The following is a 15,031-nucleotide window of genomic DNA, read 5'->3' as shown; positions in this document are numbered from 1 at the left end:
TGTTTTAACATTATTTTATTGGAGGCAGTTCTACTATAAGATACATTCTGTAAAAAAAAAAATATATATATATATATATATATATATATACAGTATCTCACAAAAGTGAGTACATATTTTTGCAAATATTTTATTATATATTTTCATGTGACAACACTGAAGAAATGACACTTTGCTACAATGTAAAGTAGTGAGTGTACAGCTTGTGTAACAGTGTACATTTGCTGTCCCCTCAAAATAACTCAACACACAGCCATTAATGTCTAAACCAATGGCAATAAAAGTGAGTACACTGATAAGGCTCGGTTTCCACTAGTGCAGCTACGAAGTCGTGCTACTTCTAGCACGACTTCGTAGCGAAAGTAAACTGCGGCTTCAGTGAGACTTGTCCCTCATATATAGAGGGAAGTCGCACTGAAGACGGCTCAAAAGTAGTGCACGATCTACTTTTGAAGTCGCCGCAACTGAAGCAGCGGCAGTGGAAACGGGCCCCATTGAAAACAATGGGTTTTGACTTGCTGTGCAACTTGACATGTGTCAAGTCGCACCGCAAGTCGCACTAGTGGAAACCGAGCCTAAGTGAAAATGTCCAAATTGGGCCCAATTAGCCATTTTTCTTCCCCGGTGTCATGTGACTCATTAGTGTAACAAGGTCTCAGGTGTGAACAGGGGGCAGGTGTGTAGATTGTTCCTATGTCCTAATATCTGGATCATAATTTTTCCGCACTGCTGCTTGGCATGGTCCTGTTAGCATTGATTGCAGTTAACTTTGGTGCAAAAGATGGGTATTTTCACAACAGTTTACATAATTGTGTACTAAAATACATATATATTGATGCTGCCATTACTAACCAGTTGCCTGGCCATCTAATAAAAGCAGAGTGTAGTAAAAATTCCTGATTTGCAAACTTTTTCTAGGTCTTTGCCTCATGGAATATTAAATCCATTAGATCTTAAAGTGGTAGTAAACCACTTTATGCATTGCATACTAGCACATTATGTGAAACTTACCTTAGAATGAAACCTTCCAGCGCCACGCTGTCACTACTGAAGGTGCTTCCAACTTCACCTGGTCTTCCTTTCAGTTTCGCGGACTCCAGCTGTGTGAGTGGCCGGAGCTGCAATGACATCACTCCCACACATGCATGCAGTAGCTGCTGTTCCTTCAGAGCACATGTGCTGGTGACATCATCGGCTGGATCTACAGTAAATATCTCCTATACGGTGCACATTTAGGAGATATTTACCTTATTATCGGTTAACCTATAGGTAAAAATTATGCATGGGAGTAACCCTTTTGCCAGTGTTAAAAACATCAAAGAGGAACACCCTATAAAAAGGTGGTTTATTCTTACCTCTCTAGTGGGTGGTGTGCTTAATCTTTGCCTTCTTGGAAAGCTGCTGCTGATACCTCTGATGTACAATATATGGCACTTTTCCACTGCAAGTACCGGCTAGTACCGGCTCGGCTCTACTCGGCCCTGCTTGGCCCGGTTTGCTTTTCCACTGCGGTACCGCATGGTATAGTGTCGGAACGGTTCGGTACGGTACGGTATAGGTTTGCTTTTCCACTAAAGTAGTACTAAAGTTAAGTGGGTGGGATAACAACGGGGTGGGTGTGATTCTCTGACCAATCAGTGGCTAGTAGTGACTGCATGCAAAGGATTGTGGGATATGGTACCAGTTTGGTACCTGTTGGAACCACAATCGAGTAGGTACTGTTTTTTCAGAGCCGTACCGTACCGTACCGTTCGGTTCCATGCAGTGGAAAAGCAAACCTATACCGTACCATACCGAACCGTTCCGACCCTATACCATGCGGTACCGCAGTGGAAAAGCACAAAAGCGTGCCGAACCGGTACGGTTCCATGCAGTGGAAAAGCGCCAATAGTGTTCCCTGCTGGGTTCCATGGTTACTTCTGCTGACCTGTAAGTTAATACAAGACACGGCAGTGAAATAGGGGTCAATGAGAGGAAGAACAGCTGTGAGGACAGCTTTCTGACACACCTGGAAGTGGCCCGGGGCCTAGTGGCAGGGTCACTTTAATGACAGCCAGGGAACAGGCACATGGAGCACATCACAGCAGTTGTAAGCAAAAGTGATCTCAGCACAAGTCAACAGTGGCAAACATCTTACATATACTCTAAGTAAAGGTTTTCTAGCTGACAAGTTAAAAAACATGTTGACTTCTTAAGAATGCCAAAGGTGAGACAACTCTAAAGCCAACCATGGACAGATCACAATAGGCCAGTTCTGCAGGAACCAGCCAAATTTCAATCCATCTGTGGGCAGGCTGGTTGTACTGAAGTCAATATATTGATTGACTTCAGTACAACCAACCTGTTGTTTTTTTTACCTTCAAACGCTGCTGGCAGTGATCATTGTATTCAGACGGCTGGGAAACTTACTTCTTGCAGAATACAACAGCGCAGCGTTGATGGGGAATCTAGCAATTTTATTCCCTTTGACCTATGATTGAAGAAAAGAAAATTACATAATGTAAGCCTACCTAAAAGAATTCTAGATTCTGTCTATTTTCACATAATCAAATAATAGTTTCATGCCTCCGTGTTTGATTCTCCATAATGAAGAATAAGGTCTTATGCACATAGGAGTATGAACTTATGCGCCCAATATGCTGGATTTTTTCTGCCAGAATTTGTTTACATGTGTATGGCATTGAGTATAAATGCATTCTATTGACCAGAATATTAATTATTTCTAGCCATTGGAATACATTTACACACATACGTGCATGTGTACACACGTAAGTGCATAAATTATGCTCATAAGCTCCTCTCTAACGTTGCTCTTAAAATAGTGATCTAAAAGCCTGATGTGCATGGCCACATGAGCTAACAGTGGCATTTTTTCTGTCCATGCGCATGAGGCTTAAAGAAATAGGTTAAGAGTCCAGCTACAAACCTGGGAACCTTCATTATGGATTATGTGATAAGGTCAGAAACACAACTACTGCATGAAAGTTTTGCCACTAGTGTCTTTGAAAGACATAAGAAGCCTGTGGGTGATTCAGCTCACTGATTTACACCCAATATTTATGGATTGGTTTTGGCTAAGGTTAATCTTTCATCAGAATAAAAAGATACAATCTAACATCATTAGCCTAGGTTACACTATTAAGCTATAAATTAATAGTTAACCACCAAATGGTAACTTTATTTAGAAGAGCTGAAAGCCAAAATATATACAGTATAATGCAAATGTTTTAGTTCTTTGGGGGGTTTCTTTTTTACATCTTTTATACCAGTAACGTGATAACATAATTTTAATCATGCTACAACAAATCAAACATGACTTACTTTACTTACTTTTAGGTGACTGAATATTAAAAAGAAAAATACTAGTAAAAAGAAATGAATTACAAAGTGTGATGGAATGGTCGCATAGACAAGGTTTTTAAAAACTGTACAGTGAGATACACCAGATGCCCCCTAAAAAATTTCAGTATTGTTAATTATGCTGTATGGAGGAATATATCTTTCCGCAAAATGTTATAGTATGCATGTTGTTTTTCAGAATCCCAGTCATGAACACACTAATACAATTAAAGTCTGACTGCAACATTAATCATATTAATTAATGTATTTTTTCAATTAGAATTGACTTTACTTTTAACATATCTCCAAAACAGATCACTGTTTTTCGTATGGGATCAGAAGGTCAGCAAGATATTGAAATGGCAATCTTAACAGCTCTTTTAAAAGGTACATTACTAATGTATTGCTGTGTTTTGCATAGGCTGATTATATTTGGACATGGCTAGGCAGTTTATTTCAATAACTCTTACTTGTACCTAAAGTAAAATTCCAGCCTCAACACAACTAGCCTTAAAAATGTCCCCTCTCCCCTCCTAAGACCTATGCTAACTAACCTGTGTACATATAGATGTAGACTTCACTATTTTCAGCCTGCTCTAGTCTGGTCACATGATCTCTTGTGTCAGCCAGTGACGGTTCCAAGAAAGAGGAGGGAACACTTGGCAACAGCTCTGAAAGCCTGAGAGCGATAACCGAGCGATTACCCATAGGCTCCAATGTCCCAGCCATTGCCGGAGCTCCCTCCTCTTCCCTGTAGCTACCACTGGCCAACACAAGGAAGCCAGGTTACATTAATGGACTGAAGGGGGCTTAAAATAAGTAAGTATGTTTTTGCACAGGTTAGTCAGCATAGGTTTTAGGAGGAGAGGGGGACATTTTTAAGACTAGTTAGGTTTAGGCTGGAAGTCTACTTTAAGCCAAATTTACATAAAACATATCCATCCTCAATGTACATAATATGACATTATTATTATTTTCTTTGGTTCATTACACAATATCCAGTAGCTATTCATATAGTAAGACTGCATTCCATAAATATCTCTGCCTATAATTCTTCAGCGTTTTGCATTTGGTGGACTGGATACTGAAGCAGCATGTGCAGACAAAATGGACAAAGATAGCTAATCAATAATGCTTTCAAATTTGATGATTTAACTGTGCTGTCATGCAAATTTACTCGGAAAGGCAAAAGGACTTTTGTTTTAACGCTGAAAATATCACATTAGTATACTATCAAGCCCATTCTTCTTAAAGGTGTCACAAGGTGCCACTCATTAACCTCCCTGGCGGTATGATTCTTTTGGATTTTAGGTGCTGAAAGCGGTACCATTATTTTGCATGTAATTCTTGTGAATGAGCAGCTCAAACCAACTGTATACATTTATTATATATATTATATATATATATATATACAGTGGGTACGGAAAGTAATCAGACCCCCTTAAATTTTTCACTCTTTGTTATATTGCAGCCATTTGCTAAAATCATTTAAGTTCATTCTTCTTCCTCATGAATGTACACATAGCACCCCATACTGACAGAAAAACACAGAATTGTTGACATTGTTGCAGATTTATTAAAAAAAGAAAAACTGAAATATCACATGGTCCTAAGTATTCAGACCCTTTGCTGTGACACTCATATATTTAACTCAGGTGCTTTCCATTTCTTCTGATCATCCTTGAGATGGTTCTACACCTTCATTTGAGTCCAGCTGTGTTTGAGTATACTGATTGGACTTGATTAGGAAAGCCACACACCTGTCTATATAAGACCTTCCAGATCACAATGCATGTCAGAGCAAATGAGAATCATGAGGTCAAAGGAACTGCCTGAAGAGCTCAGAGACAGAATTGTGCAAGGCACAGATCTGGCCAAGGTTACAAAAAGATTTCTGCTGCACTTAAGGTTCCTAAGAGCACAGTGGCCTCCATAATCCTCAAATGGAAGACGTTTGGGACGACCAGAACCCTTCCTAGAGCTGGCCGTCCGGCCAAACTGAGCTATCGGGGGAGAAGAGCCTTGGTGAGCTGAGCTCCAGAGATGCAGTCAGGAGATGGGAGAAAGTTGTAGAAAGTCAACCATCACTGCAGCCCTCCACCAGTCGGGGCTTTATGGCAGAGTGGCCCGACGGAAGCCTCTCCTCAGTGTAAGACACATGAAAGCCCGCATGGAGTTTGCTAAAAAACACCCGAAGGACTCCAAGATGGTGAGAAATAAGATTCTCTGGTCTGATGAGACCAAAATAGAACTTTTTGGCCTTAATTCTAAGCGGTATGTGTGGAGAAAACCAGGCACTGCTCATCACCTGTCCAATACAGTCCCAACAGTGAAGCATGGTGGTGGCAGCATCATGCTGTGGGGGTGTTTTTCAGCTGCAGGGACAGGACGACTGGTTGCAATCGAGGGAAAGATGAATGCGGCCAAGTACAGGGATATCCTGGACAAAAACCTTCTCCAGAGTGCTCTGGACCTCAGACTGGGCCGAAGGTTTACCTTCCAACAAGACAATGACCCTAAGCACACAGCTAAAATAACGAAGGAGTGGCTTCACAACAACTCCGTGACTGTTCTTGAATGGCCCAGCCATAGCCCTGACTTAAACCCAATTGAGCATCTCTGGAGAGACCTAAAAATGACTGTCCACCAACATTTACCAGCCAACCTGACAGAACTGGAGAGGATCTGCAAGGAGGAATGGCAGAGGATCCCCAAATCCAGGTGTGAAAGACTTGTTGCATCTTTCCCAAAAAGACTCCTGGCTGTATTAGATCAAAAGGGGGCTTCTACTAAATACTGAGCAAAGGGTCTGAATACTTAGGTGATATTTCAGTTTTTCTTTTCTGTGTTTTTCTGTATACAGTTGGTTTGGGTTGCTCATTCACAAGAATTATGTATATATATATATATATATATATATATATATATATATATATATATAATGTATATATATATATATATATATATATATATATATATATATATGTATATATATATATGTATATTTATATATATATATATATATATATATATATATATATATATATATATATATATATATATATATATATATATATACTGTGTATATATATATATATATATATATATATATATATATATTTACATAAAAAGTACAGTAAAACTGCAGGAAAGGGCACTGGGGGGCAATGTAATGTGAATTTATTTTATTTTGAATAGTATCAGTGTGTTTGGTGTGTTTTTACATTTGAATTTGCCGCCGGTTCCACCCCCCTGCGAACGTCACGTCGCAGGAGATGGAAGCCGGGGCACGGAGAGGATCGGGAGGAAGAACCGCCGCTACACACCACCGGACACATCGCTGGATCCCGGTGACAAGGTAAGTAACCTCTTTTACGGGATCCAGCGATGCTTCTGGCGGTACCCCGAGTGTGGCTCGGGGTTACCGCTTTCGGCTCTGAAATTTAACCCCGAGCCACGCTCGGGAATACCGATAGGAAGGTTAAAACTAGAGGAAAGGCGGTTCAACCTTAAAATATGCAGGGGGTTCTTCACTGTCAGAGCAGTAAGGATGTGGAATTCTCTTCCGCAAACAGTCGTATCAGCAGGGAGCATTGATAGTTTCAAAAAACTATTAGATGGGCACCTTAAAGACCACAACATAGAGGGGTATACAATGTACGGTTAACAGCAAACACACACACACATCACAGGTTGAACTGGATGGACTGGTGTCTTTTTTCAACCTCACTAACTATGTAACTATGTAAGGTGTTGTTGCAAAAAAAGTGAACAGTATATCAAAGAACAAAACAAAATTTCCAGGGGTCTGACAGCCTTGAGATTTTCTTCCAATTCTCTATTCATGAGGGATCAGCAGAGATAATCTAATGCTCCCCTTTACTGTCTCATAGTCTGTTATTGATAGATTCATGGACATGTTGAATGAAACTTATGTGAAGGCAATACAAGTTATTCAGGAGCTTCCATTGTGGTCATATGCCCTCCAAACACAATGGGATTGCTAAATAATTTATACAATTGTTTATATTTTCCAGCAGTTTCTGTCTGTGTGTGATAAGCTTTCCCCATGCCTTTTCATGGTGCGTACATTACTCTGAACAATTAAAAAAAAACATTATTTTTTTTACAAGGTACAAATGCCTCTGCGCCAGACCAGCTTAGCTTAGCATTAGCCTGGAATCGGGTCGACATTGCACGCAGCCAAATTTTTGTTTTTGGACACCAATGGCCGGTAAGGTTTGTTTTTTAATCCTGTGAGAAAGTTAGTCATTAATTATGCATTAAGCAATGTTTTTCAAATTCAAAATATGATCTGTTAGTAAAATTTATTTAGCCTAATATTTACATATAAAGACTTTCTCCTTTGTCTGGTGACTATTAAAATATAGTTGAAACTATGTGTACTTTCTGTAGAACTTGTGAGCTATGGTGTATAAGAATAGAATATTTAAGCGGAATTTTATGATTTGAAAAACTTTACCCGCTCATATAGAAGTATGCAGTCCTGCCATTCAGAACACTGGGCAAGAGATAGAATGTGTATCAATAAAAGATACATTTTCTAAACAGTGTTTGCTTTATAGCCTTCAAGTTTTCCCTAAATTCAAATAAAATAATAATTTTCCAAATGTTTTAATTCCAGCCTTTAGGAAGCCTTACAGCTGATGGGATCCATCAGGAAAAAGAAAAGCGATCACCTGCAGCTCAAACAAAAGCACCAAGAGGGAAGGGCAAAGGCAAAAAGAAAGGAAAAGGCAAAGAAGAGCCTGAAGAAGAGACTGACCCCAGGAAGATTGAACTTCTCAATTGGGTACTTTTCACATTTAATTTTTTCATATTCTCTACTTTGCAAAAAACATTTTGTAGTTTGAAAAGTTTTATATAAATGTTATTCAATCTGTTTTTTTTTTTTTTTTTTAAGCTTTTAGGGTAATAATAGGGGCCTCTCTTCAAATCCCTTACTGCTCTGTATTGACATCAAAGCCATAAATACCTATCATTGCACTTTTGAGAATATCTCTACATGCAATGTACTATACCTATCATATACCTATCAGTAACCATTATTAGTGCCATCAGTTAATTGTTGTGTTTCATATATATATATATATATATATATATATATATATATATATATATATATATATATATTAATATATATTGGTGTGGGGATGAATTAGGATAGAATGTCCCATTTGATTATGACATGACATCCTGAGATTTGCTTAGTGATGTAGGCCCTACCTGACCTAAAGTATGGGTTGACCCAAAGCATAGTGTGGGACGTTTATTAGTAGGAAGCCCTGGAGCAAAAGTTGAGGGGTTTGTGTTGAGCAGCTACTGTTGCACACATTGTTGGAGGATAGTAGGGTCTGGATTCCATGGCCATTGGCTCCCGCTGCTGTCAACCAAACTCAGTTAGCCAATCAGAAGAGAAAGAGGGCGGGGCCAAATGGCTCCATGTCTGAATAGACACACAGAGCTGCAGCTCTGCTCGGGTGCCCCCATAGAAAGCTGCTTGCTGTGGAGGCAATGAACAGGAGGAAGGGACCAGGAGCACTGAAGAGGAACCCAAGAAGAGGAGGATCTGGGCTGCCCTGTGCAAAACCACCGCACAGAGGATGTAAGTATAATATGTTTGTTATTTTGAAAAAAAAAAAGACGAGACTTTACAATCACTTTAAGAAAATAAACAAATCGTAATTTCTTTATATCTGTGCCTGGAGAGTAGGGATGCACAATACAATTACCGGCGAGTATGAGTACCAATACTTGAGGCGACTGAGTACTGATACCTTTGCGATGCGATTTGAGCCCATACAAAATAATGGGCTCAAATAGCACTGCAAAGAATCGCAAATGATTTGAACAGGAATGTGGTGTGATTCCTGTCCGAATCAAAGCGCATGGCTTTTCCCGCACCTGTCCTGTGTGAACCCAGGCTAAAGCCATTAGAACAAGCCTTAGAACAAGCCTGGGTTCACACAGAAACAGTGGGGGAAATCGTATGTGTTGCAGATAGGAATCGCACCGCATTTCTGTTTAAATTGCATGTGATTATTTGCAGTGCGATTTGAACCTGTTCATTTTGTATGGGCCCAAATCGCACCACAAAAGTATCGGTTTAAGGTATTGAAGAATTTGAGTACCAGTACTCGTGCAAATGCCCAGTATCAGTACTGATACTGGTACCGGTATCAGTGCAACACTACTGGACAGTGCACTGAAATTTTGGGTTCCTCCTCACTTTTAAATGGTTTGGGTAGATCTTCACACAGGGGACACAGACAGCAATAATAACCTGTCAGAGATCTAGCTGTTGACCACTATGCAAAACAGGAAAAGCTGGCGTAACACTTTAATAATGTTTTGTAACTTTTTCTAAGGTGAATTCCCTAGAACAAGCAATGATGGACGCCTTGGTTCTAGATCGGGTGGATTTTGTAAAGCTTCTAATTGAGAATGGTGTTAACATGCAGAGGTTTCTCACTATTCCAAGATTAGAAGAACTGTACAATACAGTAAGTAATGTAAACCTATGTTTGGACACTGAAAGATGATATATATATTTTATTTTCATTCAAATACATACATTGCAAACTGAGCTTGGTATAATGCAGGCCATTGTGTTCATTGGTTAATGCTCTTCTCTTTCTCCAAACCCTCTGCAACCTTACCCATACACACATTGGAGCATGAATTATCATAAGCACATATTTATATTAGGAAAAGTTCCATTCCTAAGAGGCACATGACAGAAATGTATTTTAATATTTTAAAAAGGGTCTCCAAACAAACTACTAGGTTACATTAGGGTGAATTTACTGGCAGGGTCATAGCATTCACATGAACAACAGCATGCTCCCCCCTCTTGAATCATACCAGGCCATATGTCCCCAACATGGGAGGCTATCCTGCCAGGTGATCCCCCTGGCAAAGCACATTGTCCCTATGTCAATGAGGACAAGGGCCTCTTCCACACAACCCTGACCTGGTCATTGCGGGGGTCTGTAGGTAAAGGGCTTATCAGAATCTGGTGTCCAAATGCCCAAACAGCCAAGGTTCAGTCTGAACCTTGTGTTTGGCCCGAACCTTAAGCTCATCTCTAATCAGGACCATCTTTTAGTTTACAGTGTTGTAATCATTTTGTGACAATTACTCGATCATGCAACAGCCAAATTAATTTCATATAATTTTTGAGACACGTTAAGCTTTTGTTTTACTGTTTCACCCCAAAATTACCCCTTATTAAAGTAGACATCCCAAGGTGATCTATTTTTTACCACAAACTGATATTGAAGGGGGTTAAGAAAAAAAAAAAAAGTGTGCTTAACCTTTAAAAGTTGTCCATTGTCCATTGAAGACTTCCATTTGTAGTGGCAAAAAAGTTGAAAAGATGAAAAGCCGTAAGGTTGAAACAGCACTGCACTGAAAATGTATTGCAGGCAATGGCTGGATGTCATAGATGCAGTCAAAACACTTTAACTCCCCCCCCCAAAAAAAAAAAAAAAACAAGCCCACTACATTGGTGGTAAATGTCATGTTAAACCCCCAAAAACAATTCCATATTCTTTGGTGGTCAGTGGCATTTTAAAAAACCCCACCTCCTTCGCCATCATTGGTGGTCACTTTTAATTCCCCCAAAACAAACCTATGACATTGTTGATCAGTGGCCCCTTATACACTCCCTCTCACCCCACTTTTGATCACAGCTTTCCTCTGCTTCCAGAGGATTTATTTAATGAATTCATTCATTAAATCCTCCTCTTTCCCCTTCGCCTGTTGTAAGAAGAATGGGAGGGCTCATCGCTGTGAATAGTCATCAAAGCAATCACATGGTACAAAGTCACTCCAATCATCTCTGTGCCTTTAGCTGATGCCTGCCCCCCCCCCCCCTCACCCTATCTAACAGCTGCAGAATAGTGGCTTTTTGTGAAACAATAGGACATATGGGTATGTCCCCCTCTCTAAGTAAGGGCGCCATCCAGCCATTTAGTTACGTTAGTTGCTTTGTCTATGGGGGCTTAAGCAAAAGGGGCACTTTGAAACATAACTCCCCTTTTGTTGATAAAAAAAAACATTCCCCTCTGGTTGATTTATTGTCATGTACCTGGTCCGGGCCAGAGGGCTCTGAGAGCTGAGAGAGCTTGCGGCTAGGTGCAGAACACCCCTGGAGGTGGAACAGGGGATGCAGTGCCCAAAGAAGCACGGGTTGCCATTTGTAATAGTTTGCAGAGCTGATCACCGGATGGCAGCAGGAACAGGCAGGATGTGCTGTAGGGCAGGTGTCCTTAGCAGTTCCGGGCGTACTTGGCAGCAGGGTAAAGCAGGAAGCAGAACCAGAAGCCGGGCCAAGGATCATACATGGTGGATCAGTCAGAAGCATAGGCAGGTAGCAGAAACTGGGACAAGCCGGGGTCATACACAGATAAACAGGTAGGAGCAGAGTCAGTGAGCCAAGCCAAGGTCAAACACAGTGGATTAGCAGAAGCAAGTCAGAAGTTCAAGCCAAGGGCCAGAGCCAGGAATCAAGGTGAATCAGGTCAAAATGCAATCAGGGTCAGTAACAGGAGGTCCAAGATCAGGATACACAAGGCACAGGAATCATGGGGGTGGGGGGGGCGATCATTCAGCAATTAGTGGTTGCTGCTGCTGGCTTTAAATAGGCCACTGAGCACCAGGATCTGTCACACATTGCGCGAGCTTTGGCGTACGTGCATGCGCACTGACGTTCTCGTCCGTGTACACAAATGCGCATTAGCAATTTCTGTTCACCAATGTGTGATTCTTCTGGGGATTGTTCTCTGACATCTATGTACATTACAAGGGTTTTAAATTTTGTTGCAGATTCCTACCTTTTATTATCCTGAAGAAATCCTTGTGTGTGTTGTATCCATGTGGGAAAGTGAGCCTAGTGGGAGTGGTTTCTTAATTCTCAACCAGCTGTGCACCTGCAGAGCTCTAATGAGGAAAGCTGCTGGGCATCCCTTTAGACGTGATTTCCTATTGGGGGTATATTACCAAAAATGACATTTTTGTTGCAGGGGATGCCTGAAATCTGACTTGTATCTTAGGGCAGACTCCTGGCAAAATTGGTGGGCCAATCACACAAATAGGAAATTATGTTTCTGGGGGGTTTACTATACACATTCTGTGTACAGAACACCTCCAGGTAGCCATATTGCATTGCATTTTATAGAAATTTCAGAGCTGCAGATAGAAAAGGAAAGGTAATTTCTAATACCATTCAATGACAATATGACTTGTGTCGCAATTGTGTATGCTACATTATTTTTTCTTTATTTGCTATTTTTTCCCCATGAAAGTGGAGTTACCCTTTAAATCATCTGCACAAGACATATTTACCTTTTCCCAATCTCTCGCTGCTCAGTTTAGTCACCAAGAAGGGGAAAGGCATCGTTGTGTTACCTCCAACCCACTTAGAATTCCACATCAAGTAGGATTGCTGGTGATAATTGGAACTATTGGTACTATTCTTCTATTATATTATAGGGACAGTGAATTTGTATATATCACCTTTATCTAAATCTACATATTTCAAAAATCCTTTTATGAGAAATCTGTAACCCCATAGTGTGTGTTCTGAACCACTGAATATTGTTTTCTGTTTCAGAGACTGGGTCCACTGAATACTCTCCATTATCTTGTAAGAGATGTGAAAAAGGTAAATTATTTATTCCAAATAAATCTATGAATTGAATGGATAGATAGATAGATAGATAGACAGACAGACAGACAGACAGACAGACAGACAGACAGACAGACAGACAGACAGACAGACAGTATTTTATTCAGAGTGCAAAGTTTACAGACAAAAGTAGGCAAACAGGTGTATTTATCTTAGCACTACATGAAAAGATTGATGATATACTAAGTGAGCACCGACAACATTTATTTAAATTTCATTATACTAGGGTAGTGAAATATAATTTCCTATAAGGTTTAATCTGATCTCTATAGTTTATAAAAGTTACAATGTTGTACACCCAAGCAAAGTTAGTGTATGTAAAGAGTAAGGAATGGCGAAAAACCACTGCTAGCTTATTCTTTGCTGTGTACCAAAGGGAAAATTTTACTGCAATTCCTGTCCCAGAGACACAACAGGAAATTAGAGGAAATCTGCCTTCCTTTCTTTCTCAATGACAATCCTGATGTCATTAGGACAAAAAAGGGGTGAATCTCCCCAATGGGAACACAGACAGCAATATACAGTGGGTATAGAAAGGAAACACCCCCATTTAAAAAAAAAAATGAAGACAGAGGCAATTTTATGTTTTATCCAGCTGTATTCACTAGTGCAAGGTCTAACATCCAAGTGAAAGATATATAACACCAAGATGTCAGAAAAAAAAAAAAAACGGAATCGGAGTCAGAATATTTGACCACCCCCTTGTGTCAGTATTTTCTTGAACCACATTCTGCTTTAGTTACAGCCTTTAGTCTGTTGGAATACAGTGGGTACGGAAAGTATTCAGACCCCCTTAAATTTTTCACTCTTTGTTATATTGCAGCCATTTGCTAAAATCATTTAAGTTCATTCTTCTTCCTCATGAATGTACACATAGCACCCCATACTGACAGAAAAACACAGAATTGTTGACATTGTTGCAGATTTATTAAAAAAGAAAAACTGAAATATCACATGGTCCTAAGTATTCAGACCCTTTGCTGTGACACTCATATATTTAACTCAGGTGCTTTCCATTTCTTCTGATCATCCTTGAGATGGTTCTACGCCTTCATTTGAGTCCAGCTGTGTTTGATTATACTGATTGGACTTGATTAGAAAAGCCATACACCTGTCTATATAAGACCTTCCAGATCACAATGCATGTCAGAGCAAATGAGAATCATGAGGTCAAAGGAACTGCCTGAAGAGCTCAGAGATAGAATTGTGGCAAGGCACAGATCTGGCCAAGGTTACAAAAAGATTTCTGCTGCACTTAAGGTTCCTAAGAGCACAGTGGCCTCCATAATCCTCAAATGGAAGATGTTTGGGACGACCAGAACCCTTCCTAGAGCTGGCCGTCCGGCCAAACTGAGCTATCGGGGGAGAAGAGCCTTGGTGAGAGAGGTAAGGAAGAACCCAAAGATCACTGTGGCTGAGCTCCAGAGATGCAGTCAGGAGATGGGAGAAAGTTGTAGAAAGTCAACCATCACTGCAGCCCTCCACCAGTCGGGGCTTTATGGCAGAGTGGCCCGACGGAAGCCGCTCCTCAGTGTAAGACACATGAAAGCCCGCATGGAGTTTGCTAAAAAAACACCTGAAGGACTCCAAGATAGTGAGAAATAAGATTCTCTGGTCTGATGAGACCAAAGTAGAACTTTTTGGCCTTCATTCTAAGCGGTATGTGTGGAGAAAACCAGGCACTGCTCATCACCTGTCCAATACAGTCCCAACAGTGAAGCATGGTGGTGGCAGCGTCATGCTGTGGGGGTGTTTTTCAGCTGCAGGGACAGGATGACTGGTTGCAATCGAGGGAAAGATGAATGCGGCCAAGTACAGGGATATCCTGGACAAAAACCTTCTCCAGAGTGCTCTGGACCTCAGACTGGGCCGAAGGTTTACCTTCCAACAAGACAATGACCCTAAGCACACAGATAAAATAACGAAGGAGTGGCTTCACAACAACTCCGTGACTGTTCATGAATGGCCCAGCCAGAGCCC

The 15,031-nt window shown here is 40.6% G+C and overlaps 1 protein-coding gene across 2 annotated transcripts in view; it reads left to right on the top strand.

Moving 5' to 3' along the window:
- The window catches only part of TRPM1 (transient receptor potential cation channel subfamily M member 1), a 135,372-nt gene that overhangs the window by 47,518 nt on the left and 72,823 nt on the right, over window positions 1–15,031 (top strand). For both annotated transcript variants that reach the window (XM_082254056.1, XM_082254055.1), the window contains exons 7-11: window positions 3,654–3,726; window positions 7,473–7,573; window positions 7,985–8,152; window positions 9,729–9,863; window positions 12,977–13,027. In XM_082254056.1, the coding sequence (XP_082110182.1) occupies window positions 3,654–3,726; window positions 7,473–7,573; window positions 7,985–8,152; window positions 9,729–9,863; window positions 12,977–13,027 (528 nt within the window). The remainder of the gene's footprint in view (window positions 1–3,653; window positions 3,727–7,472; window positions 7,574–7,984; window positions 8,153–9,728; window positions 9,864–12,976; window positions 13,028–15,031) is intronic.

The sequence above is a fragment of the Pelophylax lessonae genome, assembly GCF_965119305.1.
Source record: "Pelophylax lessonae genome assembly, chromosome: 4".
In the NCBI taxonomy this organism is placed as follows: Eukaryota; Metazoa; Chordata; class Amphibia; order Anura; family Ranidae; genus Pelophylax; species Pelophylax lessonae.
The sequence above is the reverse complement of the archived record's forward strand: the minus strand, read 5'-3'. Positions and strand labels throughout refer to the sequence as shown.